This window comes from Ornithodoros turicata, unplaced genomic scaffold (genome assembly GCF_037126465.1).
Source record: "Ornithodoros turicata isolate Travis unplaced genomic scaffold, ASM3712646v1 Chromosome12, whole genome shotgun sequence".
NCBI lineage: Eukaryota > Metazoa > Arthropoda > Arachnida > Ixodida > Argasidae > Ornithodoros > Ornithodoros turicata.
In genome coordinates this window covers 2,125,187-2,141,250 of record NW_026999301.1, presented here as the reverse complement: position 1 = coordinate 2,141,250, position 16,064 = coordinate 2,125,187, and the positions used below count along the sequence as shown (strand labels likewise).

Sequence of the window (16,064 nt, the reverse complement as noted above, 5' to 3'; positions counted from 1 at the left end):
CGTGTTGAATGCGCGCTGTCTAAAATAAAAACAGGCCCAAGGGTTTATTGATCATACAAGCTGTTTTTCCCTCAAACCAGCTTCTCTGCACAGCACCAACTATCGTTGTTTTCTCGATCATGTGCTTCTTCTTGCTTATTTCGAACGCATGCTGGCTTCCCTGATTAGCATCACGATGAGTTTTTTGCACATTGAAATGTTTTGTTTTGTTTATGTTCTGTCACAAAATTCGTTCTCAAGAATGAACGCGCTCCATTGCATCATTTGCCATTCTGCTTGATTGAAACAATTTTTAGGTTGAACTGCAAAGCACACACACACACACATCCTAAACGATCCTAAGCTTGTTCTCATGGGGTGGGCTTGACCTAACGCCCGCGTGCAACCGGGAGAAGCCAACTTTACTCGTGTAGAGTGTGTTTTGAGATGTGTACCCTGAAAAAAATTTTTTTCCCCATTTCCAACTGTGGCTGTGTGAACAGGCGGCGGCATGTAAGCTGTTCAGCACGCTGGCTCTCTTGAACCGGTTGGATAGAAATGAGTCACCAATGCAATGGCAGCTGTCCATCTTTGCAAAGACAAGCGGCGCCATCTCTTGTCTGTGTAGGGTAGAGCATGTGAAAAAGTTCCATTGTGAACCAGTGAGCAGCCGCGGATGGAGGCATGGGCAGTTGGAGCCTGTTAGGGAGCCCTAGACATAAGTGACCAATGAGAGGCTTGTAGTCAGATGGGCCAATGAGCACTTGCAGTTAGATGAGCCATATGGTGTCTATCGAGGGAGCTGAGTGACCAATGAGCGCAAGGGATGACCGGGATCTCTCTGATGCAGCTGAACCTACCCACAGGCTGTTGTACCAAATAAAGGTTGAAATCAACAATTGTCGTGTGTCTTGTCTGAAGCTGCTGCATTGTGGTTTAGGAGCGACAGGCTAGCCAATCACTGTTCAGTAGGCTTAACGTGGACCAATCAGGGCCAGACACCGGTAGGCTTTGGTGTGAAGGGACAATCAGTAGGCTTAGCGTGGTTCGGCTTAGAAGTCAGTAGGCTTAGAATGGACCAATCAGCATGAAGTAGGCAGAGCTGGTGAAGAGTTGCGCCATCTGGTGTCAGTGGACTTAGAACGAGGGCCAATTGGTAGCGGCCAATCAGAGCGCTGGTAGAGTGATCAGTAGGCTTAGCGTGGACTGGCTTAGAAGTCAGTAGGCTTAAAATGGACCAATCAATGCGAAGTGGGTGGAGCCATTAAAGAGTTGCGCCACGAAGTAAGTAGCATCAGGGCCAGCCACAGCCGTGCCCTATGACGCAGCTGGACCAATAGCATAATTTCTATTAAATGTGTAGGGAACCTTCTTCGGCGCCGTCAGAGCATGCGCGTTGTGAACCAATGGGTGGAGGCACGGGCCAATAGCCGTTGGAGCCTACCAGCCCCCGCTAAAGTTATCTTATGGTAAAAGTTCCACAGTTAAATTTATCTCGCCTAGAGGTGAGTGTGAGTGACCAATGAGTGGCTTGCGGTTCAATGGATCAATAGCAGTGACCACTTGCTGTTAGATGGACCAATCGGAGTTGGAGCCTATGAGGGAGCGGTGACCGACTAGAACCAATAAGGAGCTGGATGAGTGGCCACGTGCGTCAGATGAACCAATAACAGTTGGGATCTACCGAGGGAGCTGAGTGAGCGTGAGAGATGTTCACGTAGACCAATGGTCTCTCTGATGCAGCTGAACCTATACCCACAGCTGAACCAAGAGGCTGTTGTACCAAATAAAGGTTGAAATCAACAATTGTCGTGTGTGTCTTATCTGAAGCTGCTTAGGAGCGACAGGTAAGCCAATCACCGTTCAGTAGGCTTAGCATGGACCAATCAGGGCCAGCCATCGGTAGGCTTAGAATGGGCCAATCAGCGTGAAATGGGCGGAGCCAGTAAAGTCCGGTGTCAGTGGGCTTAGAACGGGCCAATCGGCAGGCTTACATTAGAAGGGTGATCAGTAGGCTTAGACGTCTGAATCAGACCAATCAGCATGAAGTGGGTGCACACCACAAGGTAAGTTTGAACATCTTAGATAAAGCCGTAGTGGAGTCGCTGCCATCTGGCGGGCGCCGGTGAAGGCTATGCCACCAGCTAGCCCGGGGCACGGGTAAGTTTGAACATCTGAGATAAAGCCGCAGCGGGGCCGCTGCCATCTGGTGGCACGAGGTAAGTTTGGATGTATGAGATAGAGACATTGGGTTAGAACCATCTGAAGCCGCCGCCGCCGCGCACCGTCTGGTGGCGGGCCAATCGGTAAGTTTGAACATCTGAGATAGGGCCGCAACGGGGTCGCCGCCGTCTGGTGGGTGCCGGTGAAGGCAGTGGCGGCCAATCAGAGGGGGCTGGGAGAGTGCGCGGACCGGCTTAGAATGGACCAATCAGATGGGCAAGTTTGGACATCTGAGATAAAGCCGCAGCGGAGTCGCTGCCGCCGCGCCTGGACCAATCAGCGGTCGCGCCGGCCAATCAGCGTGAAGCCGGGGGTGGAGTCAAGTAATTAACATAAAAGGGGCGGAGCTATGGTGAACCAATCAACGCGATCAGTAGCGGTGGCCAATCAACGGGCGCGGGGCGCGGACCCAAGTAATTAGCATGAAGGGGTGGAGCTACGGTAAACCAATCAATGCTCAGTCAAGGCTTAGCATGAGCCAATCAGCGTGTGAAGTGGGGGCGGAGCCAATTAATTAGCATGAAGGAGCTACGGTCAACCAATCAAAGATCAGTAGGCTTAGCATGGGCCAATCAACGTGTGAAGTGGGCGGAGCTAATGGCGGCCAATCAGATGGCTTTGGATTTGGCTTGTGTTGGCTTAGAACTGGATTGTGTTGGCTTAGAATCGGCCATCTTGGATTAGAAAAAAGATGCCGTTATAGCGCTCGGTTCTTGTGCCGCTCGGTTCTTATGCCGCTCCAAAATTATACAGTCTATCTCTATACTACTCACAAGCACGCCAATGCTTCCCGTTCGCCTACAGAATACTTTCTTTCTTGGGCAGACAGCGTTCGGGATGCAAAAGCAACAGTGCGCAGGTGGTTATCCTGCAGCTGCTGTAAAACGGCACCCAAACCACAAGAAGAAGCATCGGTGTTTACTACGACTGGTAGACGGGGGTCAAACATGTGGAGAATGGGACATGAAGCTAGCATTGATTTGATACGAATGAAAGACTCTTCTGCTTCTTGTGTCCAGGAAAATGATTCTCCACTTCTCAAGAGCTTCCTCAGTGGCTCCAGGACCTGTGCATAATGCGGAATAAATTTGCCATAATAACCGACAAGGCCAAGAAATGACCGAAGAGATATATGTCGGTTGGCGGAGGGGCTTTCTCGATGGCTTCCGTAGCCGATGGCAAAGGTGAGAGCCCTCGAGCACTCACAGTATGTCCTAAGAAAGTCAGTTCGGGGACGTCAAAAATGCACTTGTGGTTGAGCCGCAAGCCTTCTTGCGAAAGTCGTTGTAGAACTGCTCGAAGGTTGTCCATATGCTCCTGCTTAGTTCGCCCGTACACGATGATGTCGTCAATATAGAATAATACTCCTTGACAGCCTTGCAGTAGGAGTGACATCATAAGCTGGAACGCTGACGGAGCGGATGCAATTCCAAAGCATACACGTTTGAAACGGTAAAGGCCATCGTGGGTTATAAATGCTGTTAGATCCCTGCTGTCTGGATGTAAAGGAACTTGATGATATGCTGAAGCTAAATCGAGCTTGGAGAAACGCGTAGCTCCAGACAGGGCATTTAGCAGTTCATCTGTATGGGGCAAGGGGAAACAATCTGGTATGACTGCCTTGTTTGGCTCCCGGAGGTCCACAGAAAGGCGGATGGAGCCATCTTTCCTTTTCACCACCACGATTGGTGATACCCATTCCGACGCAGTAATCTTCTCTATTATATCTTGCTCTTCTAGTCGTCGCAGTTCGTCTGAAACTTGTTCGCGAACTGTGAGCGGTAGCCGTCGCAATTTACCAGTAACGGGCTTGACTTCCGACCGCACTTTCACCTTGTGCACGTAGTTCTTTGCAATTCCTAGCGTACCATCAAACAGGTGTTCGAAATCTGAAGCGAGTACTGACGGTAATGGAGTAGATACTGTGTTTGAGCACGTAAGGTCGAGCCCGTCGATCCTAAGTTCCAGTGCGGTGAGCGCGTCAAGGCCCAGTAGAGTTGTACCGCTCGAAACGACGTAGAAGATCACACACACTTTGCGGTTCTTGTGGGTTACCGATGCTGGGAAGCAACCGACTATAGCGATGCGGCTTCTTGAGTAGTCGAAGAGGTTGATGGACGTCGGCCTCAATGTAATGCCAGAGAAGTGCTTGTTGTAAATTGCTGCAGAAATAATGGATACTGACGAACCTGTATCCAACAGGAAATCGACGTTGGTGCCTTCAACATTTACTGTAAGATATATTCCAGTCTTGCGCCTCGTTTCGGGTGATCCAAGTTGGAGTACTGTTGGGCTGTCGTCTTGCGAGGTCGACCCAGAAGTGCTCAGATCCGAAGCTAATGTACGAACTCGGCCAGAAGATCGGCAGACCGACCGAAAGTGTCCTATCTTATTGCAAGCCAAACACTTTTTGTTTCTTGCTCTGCATGAAGGTGAGTTCGCGAGATGATCCGCTGACCCGCAACGAAAGCAATGTGTGCCTGACGTCGGTACCGATGGTCTGTTACCAGTTCGGAACTGCTTGTTAGCAGTCTGCTTGAATCGTCGCTTGACAACTTCTTGTACAGTGAAATCTTCTTCGTACTTGTGGAATTGTTTCACTTCCTTCTGTGTTTGCTCAAACTGACGCGCGAGAGCCAGAGTCCTATCCAAGGTAAGGCCAGAGCCTTCGAGTAGCAAGCGCTCACGGAGGTGAGGAACATTCGTACTCTCCACAATTTGGTCCCTGAGCATTGCGTCGCATGTGGATCCAAAATCGCAGCTGTTAGCTAGCTGACGAAGTGCAATGAGGTAGTTGTCCGTCGTTTCACCAGATTGTTGACGACGTTGTCGAAAATTATGTCGTTCGGCGATTGCGTTTGTCGTGACATCATAGTGCACGTCCAACGTGTGCAAAGACTTTGCGAAAATATCCGGTTGCCCAGTAGAGTCTCCCGAACCTGATGATGTAGTTGAAGAATCACCCGATGGTAGCAAATCGAAGATCCGTTGACCTTCGCTTCCCAAGCAGTGGTAAAGAATCGCCTTGCGACGCGTTGCGGATTCACTGTCCAGTCCAGTTGCGATGAGGTAATTCTGGAACGATTTCCGCCATGACAGCCAGGTTTGCGGAGGCTTACCAGGATTTTGAAGAAAGAATGGTGGCGGCGGAAGACCAGACATTGTAGCAAGTCGTAAGTAGTTCCCGTCTTGTAAGTAGTTCCCGCTCGTCGCCAAAATATGGTGTGGTGTCTTACACCGAATGTACAGGGCAGAGCCCAGTTACGCAGCCTGACTCCATCGTTCCATTCCCAAACCTTTTATTGCACGCGCCTCGAGCCATCATGACGATGCCTCGCCGATACCACACGGTGGCAATCAGGTTCGGGTTAAAAAATGTAGAGAAAAACCATCTCCTCTACAATTCATTCAGTGCGTGATACAAGTCATTCACTGGCATTCACCTACCACACAGTTCCTCTTTGTAGTAAACATGTTATAGATTATTGCTTGATTAGGTTGGCAATACGAGGTTATAGTTCATTGTTTTTTGTTTGTTTTTTTAATGAAAAGAGCAATTCCCTTTCAGTGGTCATTCACAGGGATGCTTACACTAGGTCTTCTTTTTCAATGGCCGTTTTATTTCGGAGTTCGGTTCGGTGTTCTGATTTTCGGCCTTTTGACTTTCGGCCTTCTCATTGCTTGGCCTTATTATTTTTCGGCCTTTTGGCTTTCGGCTTTATGATAGTTCGGCGTTCTAATTTTTCGGCCTTTTGACTTTCGGCCTTATGATATTTCGGCGTTATGATTTTCGGCCTTTTGATAGGCTTCCCGTGCTGCCAAACGTCATATTCGCATCTTCGCGTATACTTTTAGAACCTTGTTGGTTTTATTCAAGCATAGCCTTGGATTGATGCATTTCTTCGAGTTCTTCCTGAAAAGTCAATGAGAAAAATTCGTTATTCTATATGGGGAAGTCAAAGTTAATTACGCATAACAACCGTATCCCTTTGCTAGTTCTATTCAAAGTCGTGTTAATCGTGAGGTTGACGTAAACCAGTTAAACCTGCTATATTTCGTATCTGTGTGCTAAAGCAATGAGGTCTGTATTAATAATTCATATTCACCAGGATTTGTTCCCTAATCTGTTCGCTCAAAAACATAAACCGCGCAAGAGTGAAAATATCGTTTTTATTTGCAATATTTCTAAAAATGAAAAGGGCAGCTTTCTTTTCAGCACATCAATTTTTTTTCAAAATTTGCAGCTCTATTCAATATGCATTAGACGTCCCACTGCATTGAGGAATGACATGATGTACCGTTCCCCATTCTGAAGTTGTAGTTCAAACATCTATATAGTTTTGCATTGATGACGCCGTAGGCCCTCCTCCTACGTGGAGGCATGTGGCCGGAAGTAAGCATTGCCTGCTATTTCTCATTTATCTGCTGGTCCTTCCGAAGAAGATGAACCATTTTATACAAATTCACATGGCTGCGTTGGGCCATCGCGTTCATCCTGTGGTGCCATCTATCATTCTGTATTGTTCGTCGTCCGCCTTCCTGAGTTGCCCTTCGCCATGCTTTCGTGTTCCCTCCGTTCTTTTCACGAGTGGAGCTTTCTTTCTCTTTCTTTTTTTTTTTCTTCAAGTGAGCAAAAATCCGCTCTTTTTTTTCATTCCAAGTCCAACTCTCTGAGTCTCACGAAAGACCTGCTACCGCGCTAGTGATTTCGCATAGTAGTAGTGGGTCCATTTCCGTGTCCAGTCTGTAGGGGAACGTATCCATTTTTTTACGTTAAACATTCATCCATCCATTAATGAATCAACGAAAAAGTTTTACTCAATATTTATTATTAGTGGTATCGCACACACCTTCATTTGCAAATGTAAAGTGTCCTTGTTTAGGACAACGTAGGTTTGTTGTCGGACGAGCTTATTCATTACTTGCAGACGTCACCATCGGGGAGGAGCGTGTAAGTAACGCCCACTTGCCGGCAGTCCCATTTCGCCTAGAGAGATTGCACGACAGTCCCATTTCGCCTAACGCCTGTCACCCCTCCCGCCTCTTTAATCCGATAATCCGGATTAGGCGAAATGGGATGTTTTCCTCGCTGCGCTGCGCTGTTTAGTAAATCTAAATACGCCTCCGGCCCTCGAGAACACATAGAGCAGAGGCGGGCTCGGACCGGGCATGAGCATGGAAACAGTCTGTACGGGCTGGGCCCGGGCTGTAAATCTATAGAAGACGTCGGGCACGGGCCGGGTGCGGGCCGTAAGAGCCGGGCCTGGGCCGGGCAGGAGCCTGAAAATTAGGCTCGTGCAGTGTATAACTTCTATACTATAACAAAGAAATTACCAGTTAGGGAACTCATCTTTATCTTTCACAGTCAGACAGACATGTGCCGAAGAGATCGATCATTTGTAACGTCAAAGACCTTAGTCACTAGGACAGCACCCTTCCACTGAAAGAGCACAGCGAAGAAAAAAGGAAGAAAAATTGAAATGTTATATTTACCAGTTCTTGCATTATGTCTACAGGTTTTCCCGTCCATATTAGTCCAAGTGTCATCTGAAATTATGCAGGTGCCATCTAAAATAATCCAAGCGCCATTCAATTTAATCCGGGCTCCATCTGAAAAAAAAAAATAAAATCAGATGCTATTAAATTTAATGCGGGTGTTATCTGAACTATTCTATGGTGTTTATGGTGTATAACTATTCTATGGAGTTGTATCACGCTCGGGGCATCGCTATCGCCCGTCTTCGGGTTCTGTCGTCTGCTAAACCACGTAAACTTCGACGTGCGGGCCAATGGGGGCGCTCGCCACCGTTGCAGTGCGGATTTGACGACACCGGATATACGTAATTGGGCAACCCGCTGCTTGGTCGTTTGGAGACCGGGTGACAAAAGTGCTAGCCAGCAAATTCCGAACATGCGAGATTGCCTCGCTTTGACCAAGCGAACATGACTGCTCGAGATCTGGCAAAAAAACTTGCCCTGAAATGACCACCCGAATTCGCCATAAGTGTGTATTCACATGAGGGACATCCCCGTAGAGTATACTAGTGGAAGAAAAAGTAAAAACAAAAACACACAAAAAACTGCTGGCGGGACTGAAGCTGTGCCGTGTCTTATGTTAAACATTCGCACGACGCTGAGATATTGGGAGATGGAGCGAGAGTATAGCAGACGACGCCACTGGTGCTGTCGTCCGCTACAGAATATCTTCGGACTGAGCTGCAGGATATTCCACACGCTTAGAAAAGCACGAAACGCCACGGCCACTGATCTCTATATAGGCTGGATCGAGCATAGGGTGCGTTAGAGCGTGGTCACCGGCCGCCATATTGGGGGGCCCAATGCATTCTGTCGTCTGCATTTAGTTCAAGCGGGGCTGTCCGTATTTTTTAAAATTTCCATTAAATTAAAGGGCATGTCATACCAGTTTGTTGCAGCTTTGAGTACACTTCGCACGGACAGAGAAACAGGGATAATTTTTCACAGGTAAGCCGTTTATTTTGAGGAAAATTTTGTTTATTTGTATCGCATGCATCTGACAACTCGGACTTTCTTGCATTGCTGCTTCGCTGGTGCAATTACGTACTAAGAAAGTATATATGGCTGCTCCTATAAATCTCAAAACCATGTATTTTCTATAAACAATGCCTCTGTGCTATTCAGGTTCCCCTCACAGTCGCCCAGCACACTCTAAGAAAAAAATGAGTACTTTTACTCCTTTTGGGGAGTAATTGCATTGCCACAAAAAAATAGCCCCTTTCGGGAGTAAATGCACGGGAGTAAATGAATGTCACAGAGTAAAGACTGCATTTCACGCACTGTTGTAAGCCCAGGTACATAATTGGTGCGCATGCATGAAAATACGTTGAAGCAAACCGTCAACCGTGATATATCGAGTGATATAAAATCTTGCGCCATACTAGGGCACAATTTGCGAAGAAAGGTGCGCTAACGGTTTCTTACTCTGTGTGGCTGAAAAATTGCTACTTGGTCTGAGTTATACAGCCTTATGTCGTTCAAATTGACCAAGGGCACATATTTCCGTAGACTGTTACGTTCAGGAGACCATTCGCGAAGTTTAGTGACACTTTGCAGTCCTGGGGAGTAAATGTCGGGACTAAATGTTGGGTTATGGGACTAAAATGGGGAGTAATTGCACACTAGGGGAGTAGAAGCTGCAATTACTCCCTGTTTTACTCCTTTTTTTCTTAGAGTGCAGTGCCGAAGAAGCGGATGCAGAACCTGCGCCAATATGCCAATTTGTTCTACTGTTCTTTAAATTTGTGAGGTACGGTGGAAGTAAATAAACTGCTGTGTTAACCTCATATGTGCAGTCACTCCTACAGCGTGCGTGAAAAGTCATGCGCGTGCATGCTCTTCGTGCACTGCGCTTCGAATTTCTGTAATGAAATACGCTGACAGCTGAACAACTGCAACGCACTCGTGACAAGAACGTTATTTTAAAATGAGAAATGGGGAACTTCATCGCCTGGGGCGGTATCTCTTCCCCATTGCTGGTGGTGATGTGGTGAATGAAATAATAGCCCCTTCACAATAAGGATCGAAATGCTATTGTAGAACACATGCACTCGAACATCATACGATTATGGAAAAGGCCAAACGGGAACCATACAACACCAAATCAAAATTACACAATATCGAACGAAAACCACGGAACGCCACAGGAAAACCACAAAATAAGGAACGAAAACTACAGAACACCGCATAAAGAACGAAAACCGCATAACACCACACGTGAACTGAACAACAGACGGAAAAAAAGACAAAAAGAAAAAAGAAAAAGAAAAAACGGAACTACCTTACAATAATAAACATTGTAAACCCTTTCTGAGCGAAAATAATTAATTTTATAGGCTTACATTTACCGAATTTCTTTATGCGTATCCTTCCCGTGCACGACACTAACGACCCCACATTCGGGGTACAGGCAGCGGAGAAGACAAAGAAAGGAACACCGCTGAAGCTCGGTTGGAATACATCAGCACACTGACTGCTAAGAAAAATATGTGCTAATCAGCAATGAGGAGCGTTTAAAGTGCAATAAATGCTCAAAATCAGATCGCTTCCCATTGTTTTCTAGAGGGGCAGCCAGCGCTATTGGGCCCTCCAACATGGCGGCCGCGTGCCGTCCCTATCTCTCCCACGAGCCCCTCTCCTATGCGCGATCCAGCCTTTATAGAGATCAGTGGCCATGACTCACATAGCAGACGCCACCACTGATGCTGTCGTCTGCTACAGAATACCTTCTGACTGAACTTCGAGATATTCCGTACGGTTAGAAGAGCGCGAAAGGCATGACCCGTATATAGCAGACGACTACTGGTGCTGTCGTCTGCTACAAAATGTCTTCTGACTGAGCTACAAGATATTCCACGTGGTTAGAAGAGCATGAAATGCATGACTCACATAGCAGAGGACACCGTTGGTCCTGTCGTCTGCTACGGGATATCTTGTGACTATAGGCTGCAGGATGTGTGTGATGTATTTCCGTGCTCTTCAAACCGCAGGGAATATCCTTCGGCAGAGTCACAAGATATTCCATAGCAGACTACATGACCAATGGCGTCGTCTGCTATGCTTCCGTTCCACCTCCCGATATCTCAGAGCCGTGCGAATGCTCAACATAAGACGCAGCAGAACTTCAGTCCCGCTAGTAGATTTTCCTTCTACTACATGTCTGTCGCATATTCTGCGGGGATGTCCCTTGTGTGAATACATGGTTATAGTGCTTAAAAACACCGTGAATCAATGAAGATGGCACCTGGATTAAATTGAATAGCATCTGAATTATTTCGGATGGCACCCGGACTAATTCAGATGGCACTTGGACTAAAATGGATGGGAAAGCCTGTAATAAAGGTCCTTTGCGGAAGAGCCAGATATGTACAGGGTGTGAGAGGATTTCCGGACACATTTCAAAAAGTTACTAAAAAGTATACATAATAACAATCACAATGCAAATAGACCTCTCCCTGTTTGTAAACAAATGACATCATAGTGTTCGACAGCGCCACCAATTTGGTAGAGTTGAACTATGCTCGAAGCTAAACGCGAACAACGAAAGCCACGGTCCTGAGGGGTTGACGATGATCCCTGAAAAGGACGCGACATTTGGTCCTACTTTTCTTTCAATAGGAGGCAGCGAACAAGTGTCCATTCGTGGGACCCAGCCTTCCCCTTCCGATTTGTTTAGGTTTTAGTCTTTCTACCAACGTCATGATGACATTTCTCGGGTATAGAGGTCTATTGGCATAGTGCTGTAGTTCTGTCAAAAGTTTTATTTGAGCTCACCCTCAATGTTCTACCGTCAACATGATAGGAGTTTGAAGCCGCAAAAAATTCAGGCCCATGCATTTTCAATGGCTTATACCGTCGTCGTTAGGCTAAGGCCCTCTTCGTTTGGCGCTGCATCGGGTGTTGGAGCAACATGTCCAAAACCGAAACTGATGTCCCACAGTCAAGTGTGTGCGGGTCAGCCTGTTCACAACAGTGTTTTACAGAAACACTACGATTGTATTGAGATTGAGTCCACCACAACGTGACTTCAGTTCAGTTGAATGCACAATTGCAGCCTCCTTGCGTACTCCTTAAATGTTAGACGGACAACAAAGAAACATTAAAACGTGAAACTTGGGAACTCCCCTTCACAACCTTTCACACGACTCTACACAACGCTAACGCAAGGCAGCATTCGCAGTCAAACGAGCCTTTCGGGCTTCTTCCGATTCAGCATTGCGGCGCCGTCTCGCAACGTCAGCCTTCTTTCGCCGCAGCTCCTTCGCGCAGCTTTCATAACCCATGGCGCCCCCACGTAGACACGCCGAATCAGTCGACCACCGCAGGTGCACTGCCTAGCACTCCCGGAGCGTCGGCGCCACGTCGCGCCCGCTCCTTCTCTCCTTCCCTCTCCCTCACCGCGCATGCGCGCCGCGCCGTGGCTACAGACAAGCCACGCGGCGATTCTTGCCTAGCGAGGAAAATAACGGCAGCAGCAGATGTAATGGGTCGAAATCGGAAAGCACAGGCATATGTACGAATGATCGGGTTGTAATGGTGTATTATGTCTTTTCTTCTCTTTTTTATTTTTTACTGAGCATAAAAACAGCAAGAAAACGTATTTAGTATAATTTTTTTATGGTTGTGTTTGTTTATTGGACTCGAGCAACTCGAGAGCCGAGAGAGTCGACTCTTGCTGGGCGAAAATGCCCTGGTGAGGCTCTCGTGACGCCACCGCCTTGGCAGAGACTTCCGTTCGAAAATTCGAGAAATCAACACCAGAGGTGCTCGAGTTCGACTCCCAGCGACTTTCGTCTCGATGCGAGTCGCTGGAATCGATTACCTACGATGACACTCACACGTCACGTCTCCGACCCTCGGGTTGCGTGAGTTGAATAAACGAACACAACCTATATCTTCCACACCAGTTTCGGTTTTGCACGTGGCGCACCGACACCCGATGCAGCATGAAACGGATAGGGCCTAACCCTAACGCATTCGGTATAAGCCATTGGAAATGCATGGGCAGATTTGGCGTTTTCTGCAGACTGTAATTCCAATCCAATCGTATTGACCTTAGAACATTGAGTGGGAGCTCAAATAAAACTTTTGACAGAACTAGAGCAATTGTCACATCCTGTATAGTTCCTGTGAGAAACTACGTGTTTGAGGGCGATTTTTCTGGAAATGCGTCGGATATCTATAATATAGCACGACGTCTTTCGTGAAGGAAGGAGGTCACTGAAAAGGTTAGCCAGCTGTAGGACTCGAACCCACAACTTCTGTTCCTAGAGCAGTGACTTCCTTCTTTCCCACCCACACACCCACCACATCATCATCCCATTTATGTGTGTTTGTGTTCCTTCTTTCATTACTCTTAGGCACTTGAAGTCTTCTGTGTTCCAGCCTCAGAACATCAATTTCCATTGTATCCGACGTCTTTCGTGTCCGGTATGACCACCACCAAGGGCGGGACACCTTAACCCTTTCGACCATGCCGCTGGTGCAAGTTTTTGCTCTGATCGTTCATATTTCTTCGAGAATTACAGCATGGTATTTTGCTGCTCAATTTCGTGTGCGTAGCTCTAATTATTAGTGCATGGCGATTATCATTTGTCTTGCTTGTGCAGACAAATAACAGGCATGGTGTCGGGACATTTGATCGAACGTCGTTTGGTCGAAAGCCGTTGTTTGATCGAACGCGAGACATTTGGTCGAAAGCCATTTGATCGATTTTTAATTGGTTTACTTGGAACGTTAATGAAACAAAAAATAAGAAGGAAACAACAAAAGACAGCTTCAGTTCCAACTTCTAAATGCCGTTATCCTAAGGTATATTTAACTGTGTGTAATCCGCTTGCCCATAAACACGTTCCTCATCCTAACCCACTTTTTCGTATCCAGAAAGCGGTTCAAGGGCCTGGGCTGTTCACCCTCTCCCGTTCGACAACTTGATTTTTTTTTTTCGCTCTGACAGATAGTGACTAAACATGGCATACATGCCTTTCACCTGCATTTTGTCAAATAATAATTGTCAACTGTCAAATAATAAGCATCTTTGACAAATAAATAAATGCCATTCTGATTTATTCGCGTCGAACGTGGACAAATGTTAAAAATGTCTTATTAATGTTAGTTGTGAAATGACCATTGTATAGAAGAAAGAACAGTTTCACTTTGTTTGCTTTACGCCTATGTGCAAGTGAATCTAAATCTGGTTCTTGCTACGTACATGTCACCAAAGAATTCCTTCGAAACCCAGACAATATAAACCGGGGAGCAGATCTTTGTGCTTTGTCTACGTTTTCATTTGTTTTGTTTTTTGTTGATAACGTGCGTGTTTTTTTTTTCTTTCGTGTTAGCGCCGCGAAGCAACTGTGGCCATGAGCGTCGTACAGATGTGAACAGATGGAGAGAGGACAGCGGGAAGTAGTGGGGGACAGGGGGATTAGCGTGCATGTGTGGGGATATCATATTTGTATATGCATACTCTAAACAAGGTTGAACTAAGGTTTTAAATGACTGTTAATTTAATGTCCTTATTTTGTACCATGACGAAATTTCCTTCTTAGCATCTACAGGCTTCGAGTGGCTTTCGCGCACATATGGCTGTCCCATTTCAGATCGTTCCCTTTATATACGTCGCCAGCAATCAATGAGAAGGGTGCCTAAAGAAGCACAGAACGTACTAGCTGCTGCCCCCAACCTGATGCCATTTTCTTCAATATGTGTTAAAGAGCCCTGCACGGGCCGACTTTTCTAGGCCCGACCCGGCCCAGGCGCATCGAAAAATGGCCCGGCACGACCCGGGCCCGGACATTCATATTTTTATGCGTCCCGGCCCGGCCCAGTGAGTAGAGCCCGGCACGAACCGGCGTCTAAGCGAATAGAGCCCGGTCCGATCCGGCCCGACCCGGTGACTCGGCGAGTAGATCCCGGCCTAGTATTTCCAGCCGTGACGTATACGCGTTACTGGCGCTTATGAAACAAATTTATAAGTAAATTTATAAGAAGACAAGACAAGGCCACAAACATACAAGTTACCAAATTAAATCCGGAACGCACACAGGCACAGGCGTTATCCTTACACTGTCAAGTTTTTGCGGATGGTAGAGGATGCTGTCGACAAACTCCTTTTCCCAGTCCCTACCCCTCTCATCAAGCTTTACCAACGTGATTGTGAAATGCGTGAGGAGCAATGTGAAATAGAGCCCTGCACGGGCCCGACCCGGCCCGCGGGCCGGGCTTGTTATTGGCAGTGTGCTCACTGCTCTGGGCCGGGCCGACAAACATGTTTCCGAAAGTCAGTCTCGGCCGGGTCACACAGCTAATTCCATCACAATGGAGGACTATTTAGTTCATATCATCAAGCGCTTGCGTCGTTCCTGTGCATATATTTGGAAAGACAAACAAAGGACACTGCATATATGCGTTCGACCCTCTAGAACATTCTCAAGGCTCCTCACTCCTCACGTATTTCACAATCACGTTGGCAAAGCTTGGTGAGGAAGCTATAGGGTCTGGGAGAAAGAGTTCGTCGACAGCATCCTCTACGTCCGTTCCTCCATTCCTCCATTGTGTGGAATTAGCTGCGTGACCCGGCCAAGCCTGACTCTCAGAAACAAGTTCGTCGGCCCAGGCCCGGCCCGGCCAGCTATGGTGGCGTATTTTGACGGCCCGGGCCGGCCCGCGGTGTCGGCATATTTTGTCGGTCCGAGCTCGGCCCGGAGCACACAGTCAATAACAAGCCCGGCTCGGCGCGCGGGCCGGATCGGGTGCCCGGGCCCGTGGAGGGCTCTAATGTGTGAGTCCTACTGGTTCGCCGGATTCTTCCGCATTGTTCTATTCAGCTGTGCTGTTCGTGAATGACAACGGTCTGAAAATAGCCAGTGGCCTCAAAAAAAAAAAAAAAAAAAAGAGCAGAGGACATATATGGTTGCCTGCTCGTATGCTCAAGTCAAAAGTTACAGAAAAAGAGGTGTGAAAGACACGCCGCGAGCTTTGAACTCTCTTCGAATTAACGTCTTTCGAACAAACGACGTCGATCACCCGCCTTTCGATCAAAGCGGCGTTCGGCCAAATGGGTCGAGAAATTCCTTCCGTCTGGATTTTCCGAAGATTTTCCAGACGAACGTCGGCACAGTTCCCCTTGAAGTCGGCCCAGGACGCATACTAATACCCCCACCCCCTGTCCCCCAGTCCTTCCTTGCTGTCCTCTCTCCATCTATCCACATCTGTACGTCGATCGCTCCTTATAGCGGCGATAACACGGAGTAAAAAAAAGTCTTGCCTATGTCGAATCACCTACGAATCGAAACACGTACGTATTTGATATATTGCGTAACATT

General features: G+C 47.4%; 1 protein-coding gene across 1 annotated transcript; it reads right to left on the bottom strand.

The window, feature by feature from the left end:
- Nucleotides 1-3,252: 3,252 nt before the first annotated feature.
- Nucleotides 3,253-5,364, bottom strand: LOC135371720 (uncharacterized protein K02A2.6-like). The gene has a single exon (XM_064605693.1). It carries the CDS (start codon nucleotides 5,362-5,364, stop codon nucleotides 3,253-3,255), a length of 2,112 nt encoding a protein of 703 aa, XP_064461763.1.
- Nucleotides 5,365-16,064: the final 10,700 nt, after the last annotated feature.

What these genes read in the sequence shown, in the direction of transcription:
- LOC135371720 (XM_064605693.1), bottom strand. Translation starts at nt 5,364, where the DNA reads ATGTCTGGTCTTCCGCCGCCACCATTCTTTCTTCAAAATCCTGGTAAG.